Source organism: Rana temporaria, chromosome 13 (genome assembly GCF_905171775.1).
Source record: "Rana temporaria chromosome 13, aRanTem1.1, whole genome shotgun sequence".
NCBI classification, from domain to species: domain Eukaryota; kingdom Metazoa; phylum Chordata; class Amphibia; order Anura; family Ranidae; genus Rana; species Rana temporaria.
This window is the reverse complement of record NC_053501.1, coordinates 46,254,495-46,271,796: the sequence shown is the minus strand read 5'-3', so window position 1 is coordinate 46,271,796 and position 17,302 is coordinate 46,254,495. Positions and strand designations below refer to the sequence as shown.

Below are 17,302 nucleotides of genomic sequence, written 5' to 3'. Positions count from 1 at the left end.
TCTGAGACAGGAACTGCATCACAGGAAGTGGGCGGTTCCGGACGGCGTAACCCGGAAGTTCCCAGTGGAGCGAGGAGACAGCGTGGGTGGTGGACGGGTCAGCTTGCGGTGACCAGTACAGGAGTACCGACAGCCAGGACCGAGTCACCCTCCTCATGGAAGAGGATGGAAAGACCGACACGACCGCTGGCAGATCCAGGTCGGGGGGCGGTAAGTACCAATCCCCCTGGAAAGGGAGGGGGGAAGCGGTGAGAGTTCCCAAACTTTTAGGGAACGACCGGAGCAGGATCTGGTCCCTTCTCGTCCACTTCCTCCCCTCCCCAGTACAGCCAGCAGTCTTGGGGGAAAAAGGCAATTTAAATGTATATTTCATGTCTTTCAGAAACCCCCAGCGGACCCCAGGAGGCCTCAGCTCAGTCTCCTTCCGCTACAGGGCATAGTTCCTCTAAAAAGTGTGGGAATTGTAGAGAGAAGCTCCCCAAGTCCTACACAAAACCTTTCTGCTATAAATGTATTAATATACTGGCGGGAAAGGAGGCTGCTGCCATGATGAAGAGCTTTCTCTCATCCATGCAAACAGAAATGTTAGCAACAGTTAAAGCCTTTCGGGAGGCAGCCGGGCAGTCGGCACAGACTGAAACAGAGGAACTTACCCCTAAGGAAGGCACTTCCTCTCAGGAGACCCCCTTTTCGAGGGGCCCAAGCGTTTTCTTTACACCTTCACAGATTCCCCCTCTGGGGGAAGCAGACGGTGAAGAAAGTGAGGTAGTCAGTCTACCTAGGTCTAGGCACAGCTCAGGAGAGGTAGATGGAGACTCCATTAGTCAGTCTCAGGAGGACACACGTCCAAGAAAACACCTCTTTGCTGTAGAAGATCTAGAGAGTCTCCTCCAGGCTATCTACGCCACAGAGGAAATTCCTGAGACCCCTAAACCTACCTCAGCACAGGATAAAGTTTATAGGGGCCTGAGTGACGCTCAATCTAAAGTATTCCCCCTGCACAAATCCCTCAAGGAGTTAGTCCTTCAGGAGTGGAGAGACCCTGAAAGGAGAATAATCAAACAAAAAACCTGGAAAAGAAGGTTCCCCTTCTCCCAGGAAGATGAGGAAGTCTTTTTTAAGCTTCCTAGACTTGATGCGGCTTTGTCGCAAGTCACTAAATTGTCTGATCTCTCCTTTGAGGATGCGGGTAACATCAAGGATGTGATGGACCGTAGAGCAGAGTCTCTCCTTAGAAAAGCCTGGGAGGCCAATGCGGCAGCACTAAGCCCAGCCTTAGCAGCAGCATGTGTAGCTAGGAATACAGATGTTTGGGTAGAGACACTCACCGACCACCTCGCCCAGAATTCAGAGGCGGAGGAGGTAGTTGAGTCACTTACAGGGGTAAGGAAGGCGATTGCTTAACTAGCAGATGCAGCTACGGAATCTGCAAGGGCAGCAGCCAAGACAGCAGCCCTCATTAACTCCACTAGGAGGGCAGTTTGGATCAAGGCCTGGGAAGGAGATGCTACATCCAAGGGAAAACTCTGTGGCATCCCCTTCCAAGGTTCCCTGTTGTTTGGGAAAGACCTGGAGGATGTCCTTGCTAGGTCATCAGAAAAAGGTAAAAAATTTCCAGTTAAACCTAAAAAAGAAGGTTTCAAGAAAACTTTTCGAGGCCCCCAGGGGCAGGGTAGACAGAAAGCCAAAAAGGAACCTTTTAGGCGTTGGAACTTTGGCAAAGGGAACAGGAAGAACAACCTCCTTTTCCCTCCTCCAAAACCCAGCGACAAACCGTCCAAGTGACGGCGAGGTCAGAGTGGGGGGTCGACTATCTCAATTCCTCCCTCAATGGGAGAGAATTTCGAACAGTCATTACATCTGCCAAATAATTCAAAAAGGCTATCGCCTAGAATTTCTGGCTACACCCCCCACCATGATCACCATTACTCACCTTCCCAGGGATACTCTGAAAAGGTCTGCCCTTTTGGAGGGCATACAGGAGTTAGCCAAACAACTAGTGGTAGTACCAGTACCAAAAGCTCAGCAGTACCAGGGATTTTATTCCCATATTTTCGTAGTACGAAAACCCTCCGGGAAATACCGTCTAATAGTAAACTTGAGAAACCTGAACAAGTTTCTGGAATACAAAAAAGTTTACTATGGAAAGTATTTATTCGGTAAGAAAGAACCTCATGAAGGAGGCCTTCTTGGTGACCCTAGATCTCAGAGATGCCTATCTCCACGTGCCAATCCACGTGGATCACCGGGTATATCTGAGGTTTGCGGTCGTGGTGGAAGGAGAAACCTTCCACTGGCAGTTCAGAGCACTACCATTCGGGCTAACCTCCAGCCCAAGGATTTTTACAAAAATCCTAGCAGAAGCGGTGGCATACCTGCACCTTCAGGGCATATCCCTTATACCCTATTTAGACGACTTGCTGATTTCAGGAAAATCAGCCGCCCAAGTCACGCTGGATGCCAACAAAGCAATGGCACTCCTAGAGAGCCTAGGGTGGATAATCAACATAGAAAAATCCTCCCTCAAACCAGAACAGGTCAAGACCTTCCTGGGATACGTAGTGGACACCAGGCAGCAGAGACTCTTCTTACCAGAAGAAAAAGTTTTAAAACTAGCCTCAGCAGTTGGGAACCTTATCAAAAACCCCAAACTCTCCAGACGGAATGTTCTGAGAGTTCTAGGCCTGATGTCAGCAAGCATCCCAGCGGTGGTTTGGGCTCAGCTTCATGCCAGGGCATTACACTTCTTCTTCCTGTCCTCATGGGACAAAAGGAAAGAGTCCTTAGATCAGGATATACTACTCACCCCCCAGGTTCTGTCCTCCCTGGAGTGGTGGACATCTCCCCAAAACCTGAGGGGAGGGCGACCGTGGGCTCAGTGGAACCCAGTGAAGGTTACCACGGATGCCAGTTCCTGGGGGTGGGGCGCCCACCTGGAGGGGAAAAAAGCGCAGGGGCAATGGGACAGCTCACTAGCTCGCAGGTCATCCAACTACAGAGAACTCAGAGCAGTGGGGGAAGCCTTAATAGCCTTCCAGGAAGACATCAGAGGCAGAGAAGTCCAAGTAAGCTCAGACAACTCTACAGTAGTAGCGTACCTAGGTCACCAGGGAGGGACCAGGTCCAGTCCCCTACTAGAACTTTCCAGGGAAATCCTAACCTGGGCAGAAGAAAGAGTACTCTATCTCAGCCATATACATAAAGGGGACGAGCAATATAGAAGCAGACTTCCTCAGCCGTCACAAGTTGAGGGAGGAGGAATGGGAACTGAACCCAGAGGTGTTTCAACACCTGGTCCAGTATTTCGGGGAACCGGAAATAGACTTGTTTGCCAACAGACAAAACAGGAAGGTAGAAAGGTATTTCTCGATTTCCTGGGAACTACAGTCGGAAGGTCTGGATGCGCTATCCCAGACCTGGCGCTTCGGGCTGGCCTATGCCTTCCCGCCGGTAGCGCTCATTCCGCGAGTTCTTCAGAAACTCAGCAGGTCTCCAGGCCAGATTCTTCTGATAGCACCATGGTGGCCAAAAAGAACTTGGTTCGCAAACCTAAGAGCCATGGCAATGGTGGAGCCTCTGAAGCTCCCGTACAGGGCAGATCTCCTCAGGCAGGGCAGGGCCCAGTACTCCATCCAAAGCCGGAATTCTTCCAGCTAACAGCCTGGTTAGTGAGCGCCAGATTCTAGAACGCAAAGGCTGCTCAGAGAAGGTCATAGATACCCTTCTCATGAGCAGAAAACCAGTAACTCAAAAGATTTACCAAAAAGTATGGAAGACCTTCTGTTCCTGGCGTAAGGAAAGACAGGTAGCTTCAACTTCTATCCCGGTTATCCTGGACTTCCTCCAGGATGGGGTAGATTTAGGATTAAAAGTTAGTACCCTTCGGGTCCAAATAACGGCTCTCTCAGTCTATCTTGATAAAAGATTGGCGAAAGAGGACCTTATAAAACGTTTTCTGTTAGCTAGAGAAAGAGTTTCTCCAGTCCAAAAATATAATTGTCCGCCTTGGGACTTAACTAGGGTGTTAGAGGCGTTATCTATACACCCATTCGAACCTCTGGAAGAGGTTCCCCTTAAGTTTCTAACATTAAAGTTGACCTTTTTGTTAGCCATTACTTCGGCCAGGAGGGTAGGGGATTTGCAGGCGCTATCCATGAAAGAACCCTTCCTGAGGGTACAGCCAGATAGGATCACCCTCAGAGCAGACCCCCTGTACCTGCCGAAGGTGGCATCCCTATTTCATAGGACGCAAGACATAATATTGCCGTCCTTTTGTTCTGAACCAAAGAACGAAAAAGAAATTTCATTTGTTAGACGTGAGAAGGTGTCTTCTCATTTATCTAGAGAGAACTAAGAGTTTTAGATCTAACCACCTACTAGTTCTACACGCTGGGCCCAGGAAGGGACTGCAGGCATCAAAAGCCTCAGTCTCAAGATGGATTAGAGAAGCAATATCCAAAGCCTATGTATGTACTGGAGCAACAGCTCCCAAAAAGATCAAGGCTCACTCTACCAGAGCCATAGCAACTTCCTGGGCTGAGAAAGCAGGGGCCTCCTGGGAACAAATCCGCAGTGCGGCCACCTGGTCCAGCCATCATACATTCCTGAAGCACTATCGTGTGGAAATGTTGTCACAGCAAGACTTAGCCTTTGGTCGAAAGGTGCTACAAGCTGTGGTCCCACCCTGAAGGTAGGCCTGTGTTTATTACTCAATTATCCTCTCGGGTGCCGTCCTGGAAGGTGGTAAGAGAAAACCAACGTTAGACCTACCGGTAACGGTATTTCTATGAACCTTCCAGGACGGCAGGCCTACTTCCCACCCTATGGGGAAAGGGAAAAAAGGTAAGTACCGATAAGGACTACGTCCCTTGTGAACCAGTTCAGGATTACTCTATTGCATACTGAGGAGCAAGGGGAAGGGCGGGGCCTTTTAAACTGTCATGTGATTGTGTTTCCTGCAGGAGGAGCCATCATCTCTCGGGTGCCGTCCTGGAAGGTTCATAGAAATACCGTTACCGGTAGGTCTAACGTTGGTTATTTCTGAAGGATGGAACGCACCTTCTGGTGGTGGCCAGAAAAGCGTGTGATCAATCGTATGCCCGGATCGGGTTTGGAAGTTTTTTGGTCATGGAGCAAGGAGCTTCTTTTGTTTTGCTTTGCCCTGAGGTATGCCTTTTTGAGACCCTTTTTGCTATATCCTCTCTCTTGGAATCTAGTTTGCAATAACTTTGCCTCATGCTCAAAGAAATGCTGCTGCTGCCAGCAAAGTATAAATTGTATGTAGCATCAGCTACATACATTATATATAGTGCTGTATTCTGACAGCGGTACAGGGACTTCCCGTCCCATTTGTGGGGATCAAATACTTATTTCCCTCATTAAAATGCAAATCAATTTGTAACTTTTTTTTTTAATGTGTTTTTCTGGATATTTTTGTTGTTATTTTGCCCCTCAATGTTAAAATAAACCTACCATTAAAATTATAGACTGATCATTTCTTTGTCAGTGGGCAAATGTGCAAAATCGGCAGGGGATCAAATACTTTTTTCCCTCGCTGTATTTTACTTGCCATAGTTTGCTTTCCTACAGACTGCTCAATCTAAATGGTCTTTTTTAATCTTTTCCCCCCAACATTTGCACCTGAATGAAGGACCATTTTGACATGGCCGAGTCCAATCACTTTGATTAAATTCAGCAAGTCCTATACTGATAGTCATATAGTGCCATAGGTGTTCTTTGTCGCTTTATCCGTATGAACAGTATAGAAGATTTACTTTGAATACAAAATAGTTTTGATATCTTTTTAAAAGCAGAAATTTTAGTTTTAGGTGGAATGCACCTTTAGTAGGTTTGCTGCCAAATTGCATATAGTTAATTTAAAAAAAGAAGTATGGCTTTTCTAAACATTTATACTCACCTAGGTGGAAGCAGCATCAATCCGATGCTGCATCTGTCCCCTGCCAGCTTTGTAATAAAAACCTGAGGGATCAAACACCACTGATCGATCAGTTCTCTCCCTTTGCTCTGAGCAAAGAGGTAAGACTGTCAGTCAGAATCTCTCTGCTCCCCCCTGCAGCACTTCCTGAAGCACTGGGCTGTGGAGGGGGTGGCTCACCTCTCAGCGGATCGCTGAGAAGCTGAGCCAGGTGGTGATTCAGGCTTCTGGGTGGGGATCTTTCCAGAGCCTAGACCGGCTCTGTGACTTTAGCAAACATGAATTGCACTCCTGTGATCCACAGGAGAAATATAGCTGAAAAAGCTTTGGCTATACTTCTCCATTACCATTTTGGGGACTGATCAACTCTTGAAATATTGAGGGACAATGGGTTCTTAGTGTAAACCAAGACTGCATTACATAAACTTGTATGAAAAAAAATAAAAAAAAAATCTGCAATTGTAATTTTGGCCTTACACTTTATAGAAGTGAGCGAAGGGACCTGCCATACATTAACGAAGATGTGTTTTCTTACACAGTTGTAATCACTTTGGAGTGAGCACCTGTAATTGGTCAACTAGAACAGGTCCAAAGCCACTATGGACAGCACAGTGGCTCAATGGTTAGCACTTCGGCCTTAGAGCACTGGGACCCTCAGTCGGAATGCTTGCAAAAATGCTATTTGCATTAAAGTGGATGTAAACCCTCCATTCCCCCAAGTGAAGTAAACAAACAGCCTCAGGTGATACACAGGGATGAACCAAATCTCTCTACAGGTTTTACACGTATATCTGCTGTCTTCACATTTATATACTGTTTAGAACGTTCAGATCAATTTAGATTTTTGAGATTTTCTCTTCCTGGTTTAACACAGAGTGTGATGTCTGGGCATACAGCCAAGATGGCTAAAATTGCTGATTGGCGGAAAAGCACAGAGGTGTTTTGTAATAGGACAAGCTCCCTGCTAATCTATTTTAGCAACCTCCTCTGACAGAAATGTCAGGCTGCTTTTATCTGCTTTTATCTGATGTGTCTTGTCAGGAATTATCAGGCAGATGACAGAGGAAGGGGTCAGGAGAGAGCTATGGGACTTAGCTAATTGAAGAGAGATAACAAAATACTGCAGATAAATGTGCCCAGCTCAAATTTCATGAATTGGGTTTACATCCACTTTAAGTTTTTACCTTCAACCTGTGCTTGTGTGGGTTTCCTCCGGGTGCTCTGGTCTCTGTTGGTAGGTTAATTGGCTACTGTATAAACTTGCCCTAGTATGTGTGCATATGAGATCAGGATCTTAGATCATAAATCCCTTGAGGGCAAGAAATAATGACCATGAATAGTATATAAAGCTCTGTGTGCATTGACACCTATATATATATATATATATATATATATATATATATATATATATATATATATATATATATATTATATGCAATACATAATAAAAAAATAAAGAACATGTCAAATGTCGGTGTATATCTGTAAGCAGAACACAGCACTGTGTATGGATAGAGAACAATGCTTCCTTGCCTCACATGGCTCCTGCCTCTCCAGTGCTCCTGCATGATTTGTGTCTTTTCAAGCCATGGCTTGTAATTTAACCAAAGTGGTTGACGTATTTTGTTATTTCAAATATATTTGGATTTGTGGAAAAAGAGCATTCCCCTCCTCCCCAGCACCATGTTTGTCTGGGTTATCGGACAGTAGAATCCTCCCCACTTTGTGTCTTGTTAATTACTTTTGTCTTTTTTTTTATTTGAAGGCGAGATCGACAGTACTCTGTGTGTAGTGATGACAGTACAGCTTCCTATGAGGTGCTGACATTTGACATTGGTTGTCCTGGTCAACTAGTTGTACACAGAGGGAAATGTCTGGGTGAGTATCTCATAATTCTAACAGTAACTTAACTTGCTTTTCCTTAAAACGTGTGACTTACCGTAACTGCTATACTTTTAGAGTTTTCCTGTCATACTGTATAGCTGTCACTAATGATGCAACTGTCTTAACAGCCTTATTGATTAAATACTTCTTGTTATTGAGCATAGAAACTTATAGTGACCAGTGAAAATATGCTTTTTCTAAAGCCAGGCCTAAAGGTGTTGTAAAATAATTGATATTCTCAAACTTGCTCATGAACAGGAGGGTTTTATTTTTTTCCCACCATCTAAGCAGTCTGTATGCTGCGATAAGGAGAGGTGCATCATCGGAATTATTTTTAGCTGTGAAGTCTCTAAGGCCTCGTGCACACTGGGAGTTTATACCCGGTGTTCTGGCGAGCTGGTTCCTACCATCGATATGGTTCCCTCCAGAGTGCGCAGGCGCAATCCGAGCCGACGGAAATCTCTGAGCGGGAACAGCTGTTCATCAGCTGTAGACGCGCTTGCTCCCAATGGCTGATTATACACTCTATACACGCCGCTCTACACAGCAAGGGCCAACAAGGCCCTGTAGTATTCACCAGTGTTTTTTTGATTGGTTATCCACACCGCTCTTTACAGCAAGGTGCGGATGTGACCTGTGACGTGTCCCAGAAGATTGCAGGGAGGGAGGGGGGGAGAGGTGAACTTCCTTCCGGCTGCCGCAGAGTACCTGTAAAGGGCTGATATCAAAAAATGAGGATGAGCAGGATTGTAATTTCAGGGGATTTGTAGAAAACTACAGTGCCTACCTACCTGACTTCGCCTACTCTCCTATTTGCAGCATATTGTTTAAATAACTCAAAACTGTAAAAAATATAGGGCTGTTACTGATTACAATTTTCGTGTTAGTTTTTTCTTTTTTTTTTATCGATTAATCGACTAATTTTGGTTAATTATAACGCACATACAGATCCAATTACTTTTAGCTGATCTCCTTGCAGGCTGATTCCCAGTGCACCTACCAACCACTGGAAAAATGGATAACGGGATACAAAAAACACACAAAGGCAGCACTCGATGGGAATAGCATTAAAACTTTTATAGTCTTCAAGTAGGTAACAAAATAAATATTGCACTGGAGATAAAATCGATGTAGCTACATAAACTGTAAAAATGGTGCGAGTAATACCAAACGGTAGAAAAAGCAGTCATAAAAACATGTAGCTAAGTATGATACTGGTATAAAATGTGTACAACGATACCACTGCTGAATCCAAATGACGAGGGGTTAACATCAGTCCATTGGCATGTAGATGTCCCATGAAGGGAACTATCACAACTCCCAGTAGATGGCTGTAGAATCCCAGGGTGATAGAGGGAAGTGTAACAGCCCTTGCGTGTGGCAGATAGTAAGGTCCCGCCGGCATGTAGATATATGAAGGCACAGCAAAGGAGCCCTTCAGATGGACATGGCAAGCCCCGCCGGTGTCCGTGACGTCACCGGATCTCCAACGGAACTCCCTGAAGACCCGGAAAGCCGACGGAGGGGTGAGTACCGATCAAAAGAATTAACCGAGGAATTAATAGTTAATTTCCACAGCCCTAAAAAAAATATATAAATGTATTTTATCCAGAAGATATGCAGATCAGAAACGTGACTGAATTCCCCTTGTCTGCTCTGGGACAAATGTGTATGGAACTGAAGTCAGAGAGAAGTCAGAGTTCCCGAGTTACACTTTTGTTCCAGCCCACCTATTCAGAAAGTATTCAAGCCAGTGTGGAAAGAAAAGTGACTTTGATTTCTGCTGTGATCTCTATGGCTCAGATGACACCTGTTTATATCTGGATTTCAGGCATATACACATTTTATTTTTAACATTGTATGCAGGAAAAGATGAACAGCTTGGGAAATCGGTCTACAATGGTTTGGAAATGGCATCTGGCCATTTTGTCATAATCTATGAATGGGTGCTTCAGTGGCAAAAGAAGATGGGCACGTTTCTCACAACCCAGGAAAAAGAGAAGGTGGACAAATGCAAGAAACAGGTACAAATAGTGTTGTTTTTGTGGCCTTGTACTGGGTTTTTGATTGTTTAACTGTCGGAAACCTGTTTACATACCACTTGCAGGAAAAGACTGACGGACTTGTAAGATAACAATTCCTATTAGATTTGCAATATATACTGTAATATATATGACAGAATACTGTCTTATCCACAAACTAAATGCTGAAAGCCTGTCTTCAGTAACAATCTGCTGCATTCTGTTTGGATGAGTTCCTTTACTGGTTCTGATAGCTTTTCAGAAAATTAAAAGATGAACTAACACTATATACCTTTTCATCCCCCTGCTCCCCAGGGTACTTACCTCTGGGGATGCTAAGCTGTCAGTGCCTATTCAGGTGGTCCAGCGGTCTGGGGATTTGTAAGTACAGCAGGACTGGGAGGGGTGGGAAGGGTGTTCAGTGTTAAAGTGTTATTAAACCCACAACAATAAAATCAGTCTGTATATGCAGCATAGCATGCTTGTTATACTCACTGTGGAACTTAAAGGGTTAAAGAGGAAGTAAACCCTGATGGGTGTTACTTCCTCTATCTTTCCCTGCAAAGGTAAAGCATAGCATAGCATAGTAGCCCATTATGTGACACTTACCTGCAGTAGAAGCCTACGATGTCCCCGTCTTTCACGCTGGGAGCGAGCGTCCATTCTTCACCCCTCTTCATCCGGGGCCACAAACTCTGACTCTCTGACTGACTAGAGTCGTGTGACGTCACTCCCGCCTTTCACGGCATGACCCCGGCTTGAAACGGCACAGCGTGCCCTTTCAAGGCGGCGCATGCGCTGTGGAAGTCGTTGCTCGGGAAAATTGCAAATATCTCCGAGACCTACGCTACATATATTGCAAGCACCTACAGGTAAGCCTTAATCTCGGCTTACCTGTAGGTGTAAGTTGTCCCTGGGGCTTTAATCCTCTGCATTGTGTAAAAAGGCTGCTTGATCCTGTATGCAAAGATCCTTCCCTCCCTGCACTGTCTATCCTAGGAAGGCCAGCTAACACAGGCAGAGTAGCTGGCCTGCACATGCTCAGTTGTGTCTTTTTAAACTGGAGAGCAAATTTACTTGTTGATCAGAGCTAGCCAGGTCACATGATATTGACACCACACATGTGGGCATGTATACAGGCTGCAGTGGAAATCTCCACCTTCCTGAACTCTCAGCACTGGAGAAACTGTGCAGTTTATGATGTAACCGTGGTATACAGATGATCCAAAAAGGTATAAAGTGGCAATAGTTTAATGTAAAAAGAAGATTTAGAAAATTACGTGAAGGGGACAGAGCATTGTTACATTAAAACAGGAATTTCCTGAACAAGGACCATCACAACACGATGATGAGGTATTATTCTGATTTCAAATTTTTGAAAATAAAGGGTTTGGAAATTATATTAACATGTTAAAGCTTTTATGGGATCTTAGAGATTGCATTCCCTAGCTTTAAAGTGTTTCTAAACCCAGGAACAAAACTTCTGGGGGAATCTAGGATAGAAAAGGACCTGGGGTTCCTACTAGATGACAGGCTCAGCAATGGCATGCAATACCAAACAGCTTCTAACAAAGCAAACAGAATATTGGCATGCATTAAAAAGGGGATCAACTCCAGAGATAAAGCGATAATTCTCCCACTCTACAAGACTCTGGTCCGGCCGCACCTAGAGTATGCTGTTCAGTTCTGGGCACCAGTCTTCAGGAAGGATGTACATGGAATGGGGCGAGTACAAAGAAGGGCAACAAAGCTAATAAATGGTCTGGAAGATATTAGTTATGAAGAAAGATTGTAAACACTGAACTTATTCTCTCCGAAGAAGAGACACTTGAGAGGGGTTATGATTTAAATGTACAAATACCATACGGTGACCCCACAATAGGGAAACAACTTTTTTTTTGCGGAAGGGAGCTTAATAAGACACGTGGACACTCATTAAAATTTGAAGAAAAGATGTTTAACCTTAAACTGCATAGAGGGTTCTTTACTGTAAGAGCGGCAAGGATGTGGAATTCCCTTCCAGAGGCGGTGGTTTCAGCGGGGAGCATTGATAGTTTAAAAAAACGATTAGATAAGCAACTGAACAACCACAACATACAGGGATATAGAATATAATACTGACCTATAATCACACACATATGTTGGACTTGTGTTATTTTTCAACCTCGCCTACTATGTAAAATACCGGGCACATGTGCATAATAGATAGTCCTGGAGGTAACATGCAGCTAATTGGACTTAACTCATAGCGTGCCTTCGCTTTTTGCAAAGTTGCTAAATTCCTGGAATTCAGATTTAAAGTTACTAAACCCAGGACCGTGCATTCGCTATAGCTGTTCTCCCACAGTACACAGAACATGGAAATGCAATTATTTTAGTAAATATAAACTGCTAAATACCTTTTTTCATCCGCAGTATATAGTAGTCTTGTGACTTCTATCAGTGTCTGGTGTCTGGTTAAAACTTGTAGGGGGAGTTTTCAGTGCACTGGCTGTCCTATCAGGATGCAGGACTCCTGATTCTCTGTCTGGACAGTGCTGATTGGCCCTGTGCTGATCACATGCACTCTCCCAAGAAAAAAAAAAACTCTAGCAATATACACCAAACTGAGCATGTGCAGCCTGACTCCGCTAACTATGTCTTATCTGGACATGTTTGGGGGCAATGCAAGAAGGGGAGGATCTGTGCATACAGGATCAAACAGAATTTTGACATAATGCGTGGGATTTAGCCGTTTATATTTACTAAAATAATTGCATTTCCATGTGAGTATAACAAGAATGCTTTACTGCATATACAGACTGATTTTACTGTTGTGGGTTTAGTAACACTAAACGTTGGTGTAGCTCCATCGATCCCATTTAAGAAATGAACATTCATTTGGTATTGTAACCCTGTGCTGGCAGGATATATCACATCAGTGTCATAGAATAATTTCTTTCCTTTTAGATGTTTAAAAAATGTAAAAATTCTTCCTGTATTGGGCTAAAGATTTAGTTAAAATGTTTAGTTGAATTTCCTTGTGTTCCTTTTTTTCAGAATTATGCAGGACTTTTGTATTTTAGATGAACTGTAGGCATAGGGGAATCCTGGTGACACCTTTTGTTTTTATTTGTCCATCAGATTCAAGGTACTGAGACGGAATTTAGCTCCCTCACCAAGCTTAATCATCCCAATATTGTGCATTATCTTGCCATGACAGTGAAGGAGAAGGAAGATTCCATTTCTGTCAGCATTGTGGTTGAACATGTAAATGGAACTAAACTTTCCAGCTTCCTTGCACAGGAGGTTCAGGTTCCTGTGGACCAGCTTCGACGTTACGCATCTCAGCTTCTCTCTGCTTTGGATTATTTGCACAGTAATTCCGTTGTACACAAGGTATTATGCGCCTCTGGTGTGCTGGTGACCAGCGATGAGAAAGTCAAATTAACAGACTATAGCCTTTCCAAACGCCTGGCAGACATCTGCAAAGAGGACATTTTTGAACAGACCAAAGTCCGTTTCAGCGAGGACCCCCTGCCAAGTAAAACTGGCAAGAAGGGCGATATATGGAAACTTGGCCTCTTGCTGCTGTCACTTAGCCAGGGGAAGGTGGTTAGAGAATATCCAGTGAAAGTACCCAGTGAGTTGCCTGCTGACTTCCAGGATTTCCTCAAAAAGTAAGTCCTTTTCTTTTTATTCATCATGATGTCCCAGTTTACACTACGCCTTGTCACACTACTGCAATTTCCTACGTCTGTGTCACGCTGCAATGCACTGCAATGGAAATCTCCTTATGCTCTACAGTGCCTGTTCATATCAATGCAACATGGTGCAGTGCGATTTTTGGAAGAGGTGCAGGTGGTTCTTTTGGTGCAGCATAGTTCATTTTTGGTTGCATTGACTTCAGTAGGCGACCGGGCGTATAAGACGCCCCCCTAATTTTACTTTTTTTTTTTTTGCCTGTACTCACCGTATAAGACGACCCCCCCCCTTCCGAGGCTTCCGACGATTCATATTTCTGGAGCCATATTCTTCTTCATTCTTGCTGGAGCTGGAACCAATCACAGCGAGCGATGTATTCTATTAATGAATACAAAGCCTGCTTGGATTGGCAGAGCCTGTAACATCATCAGCCCACGCCTCTCTGACTCTCAAAGCCAATCCGAACAAGCTGCTGTATGTGTCCTGGTCGGATTGGCAGAGGTTGTTACTCCAATCCGAGCAGGCTCTGTATTCATTTGAATACATCACTCACCGGGATTGGCTAAGCGGTATATACTGTATGTAGCCGAAACTACATAGAGTATTACCGCACATCCAGCAGGCATCCGAGCAGCTGTCCCGGTGTATAAGACGACCCCTGCTTTTTGGCCATTTTTTTTAAGTGTAAAAGGTAGTCTTATACGCCAGCAAATACAGTACATGAATTTTTGGCAGGGTTTTGTGTTGAACAACCAGTGTCCGCTAAGAAAACATGGAGCATGAAAACACGCACTAGAAAATGCTTGATTATGCAGCAGCACTAGTGTGACCCTTGGGTTGTATATATTTTCTTTATTTGTTATGGTCAGGCCTCAAAAATAAAAGTAACATTTTTTAAAGTGCACCTTGCAGTAAAATGCATGGTCTGCTTATTAGGTTGAATATATTTTTATTATCAAAAGTTTCAAAAGTAATATAAAAATTAATTCACATTGAAATTGTGAGTACCACTTGACAATATCCACACAAATAAGGTAGTCTGTAAATATCAACATCTTAATACAAATGCATTGATCGATATCATCTACAAATATGGGGATGTCTTAAGGTAGCCACCCAGAAAAAGGATCAAAGGTGTGGGTGACATATCCTCAGAACATTCACAAAAGTGTGAGATCAGCGCAGCGTCAAGTAACTTTGAATACATATTAAATCATGATAAAAAAAGATTGTAAAGAAAAGGCTAGTACACACGGGCCGAATTTCGTGAGAAATTGGCCGGTTCAATATAAAACGTCCGACATTCAGATGGTGTGTGTGTCAGCCGATTTACCTGAAGCCAGCCGGTTGGCTGACTCCTGTCGGACGAGCATGCTGGAAAACCAGCAGCCAACTGGCTCCCGAGGCTGAGCGCACTGACAGGAGTGTTCTGGTGGGGGTCTGTTCCCTTGTCAGAACACAACAGCTTAGCGGGGGGAGATCTCTGTACTAATGTTAGTACAGCGGATCCGACCGGAGCTGTCAGTTTTCTTTCTATTCAACCTGCTGGGTTAAACAAAAAAAACTATTATAGCTGGATTCACATAGGACTTACGCCAACGTATCTTCTGATACGCCGCTTAAGTCCAAGGATGCGCCGTCGTATCTATGCGCCTTATTTAGCAAACAAGATACACCTGAATTTGGGCTTCATATGACTGACGTAAGTCTCCTACGCCCTCGTATCTTGGGTGGTGCATATTTACGCTGGCCGCAAGAGGGGCGCTTCCATTGATTTACGAGTCGAATATGCAAATGACCAAGATACGCCGATTCTCAAACGTACTTGCGCCCGTCGCTAGTGTGAATAGCATTATGGCATTTGAGGGGCGTTTTTAACATCTTTTTAACATCTCTCAAATGCTTGCTTTTATTACTAGTGTGAACTTAGCCCAGGTCTCTCTTTCACATGGTTTCACCACCTTCCCCTGCTCTCTCTTGCCCTTTTGTCTCTCCTCTCTTTTTCCTCGCCTCCCCAGCCTTGTTGTTTAAAAAACCTGTAGTGCTCTGTGAATCCTGTGTCATTTTATTACATGTAAGGGACTCTGATAACTTTGATATTTGTGCCTTTTTATTGGAATACAGTGCTTTTGTTGTCTGATGAGAACATACATGTATACATGCATGCATGACTTCATAGGAACTAATGGTATGTTTTTGTAAATAGTTGCGTGTGCCTGGAAGACAAGGAGCGCTGGAGCGCACAGCAGTTGTTGGGTCACAGCTTCATCAATCCTCCTCCACAATGCTCGCTCACTGAAGACAGTCCGGAGGGTGAGCCATAAAGCAATCTGACTATGGGATAAACAGAGTGGCACTAAGCTCTCTTTATGAAAAGGCTAGTTGATCTCTTATGCTGACCCCTTGGTTCAATGCTTTGAGTCACTCTGAACAAGCATATCAAAAATCACTCCTGACTTTCTTGATTTGCACTCTCTGTTCCAAGTCTGTGACTGAAAGTATTGAAGTCAGTAGTTCAGTATAATAGCCAAGCAAGCTAAACATTTTATTAGACAGGTTGAAAGCGCAGAATTGCATGGCCCTAGTAAACTTTAAGAACATAAGTACTTTGTGGGAATACTACTTACTAAATTGGTTCTGCTTATCCTTTGCCCTTACAGCCCGTATTGTACACATATAGATTTCAGGCACTATATGAAAAATATATAATGCTCCAAATAGTGTTATCATTTAAAACCACTTTAAGAACAAAATAGCAAGCCTTGGATGATTACTCACATGTTAGGGTACAACAACCGGCACCAATAAAGAAAGTATCAGAATGTAAGCTCCTGTGTTTCTGTGTGTATTGCAAATGTGCCACTCCATGCATCTTTCACCCGCCCATTAATGATCAAGCACTACAGAACCTCCGTCAGCTCCTGGAAGCTCCAATACGTGTTTTGGCCACACCTCTTGACGCATTTCGTCTTGGTGATGGACTTTATCCAGGGATGAGGCGGCCCGTCGCATTACTAATACCTCTAAACTGCATTCCTTGCTGTCTTGTTAACCACTTAAGACCCGGACCAAAATGCAGCTAAAGGACCCGACCAGGTTTTGCCAATCGGCACTGCGTCGATTTAACAGACAATTGCGCAGTCGTGCGACGTGGCTCCCGAACAAAATTGACGTTCTTTTTTTCCCACAAATAGAGCTTTCTTTTGGTGGTATTTGATCACCTCTGCGGTTTTTATTTTTTGCGCTATAAACAAAAATAGAGCGACAATTTTGAAAAAAAATTCAATATTTTTTACTTTTTGCTATAATAAATATCCCCCAAAAATATATAAAAAAACATTTTTTTTCCTCAGTTTAGGCCGATACGTATTCTTCTACCTATTTTTGATAAAAAAAAATCGCAAGAAGCGTTTATCGGTTGGTTTGCACAAAATTTATAGCGTTTACAAAATAGGGGATAGTTTTATTGCATTTTTATAAAAACATTTTTTTTACTACTTATGGCAGCGATCAGCGATTTTTTTCATGACTGCGACATTATGGCGGACACTTCGGACAATTTTGACACATTTTTGGGACCATTGTTATTTTCACAGCAAAAAATGCATTTAAAATGCATTGTTTACTGTGAAAATGACAGTTGCAGTTTGGGAGTTAACCACAAGGGGCGCTGATGGGGTTATGTGTGACCTCATGTGTGTTTACAACTGTAGGGGGGTGTGGCTGTAGGTGTGACGTCATCGATCGTGTCTCCCCTATAAAGGGGATGACGCGACCG

General features: G+C 43.9%; 1 protein-coding gene across 2 annotated transcripts in view; it reads left to right on the top strand.

The window, feature by feature from the left end:
* EIF2AK4 (eukaryotic translation initiation factor 2 alpha kinase 4) overlaps positions 1-17,302 on the top strand; it is a 101,784-nt gene that overhangs the window by 18,252 nt on the left and 66,230 nt on the right. For both annotated transcript variants that reach the window (XM_040332416.1, XM_040332415.1), the window contains 4 exons: positions 7,701-7,813; positions 9,686-9,843; positions 12,964-13,499; positions 15,731-15,837. In XM_040332416.1, coding sequence (XP_040188350.1) covers positions 7,701-7,813; positions 9,686-9,843; positions 12,964-13,499; positions 15,731-15,837 — 914 coding nt within the window. The remainder of the gene's footprint in view (positions 1-7,700; positions 7,814-9,685; positions 9,844-12,963; positions 13,500-15,730; positions 15,838-17,302) is intronic.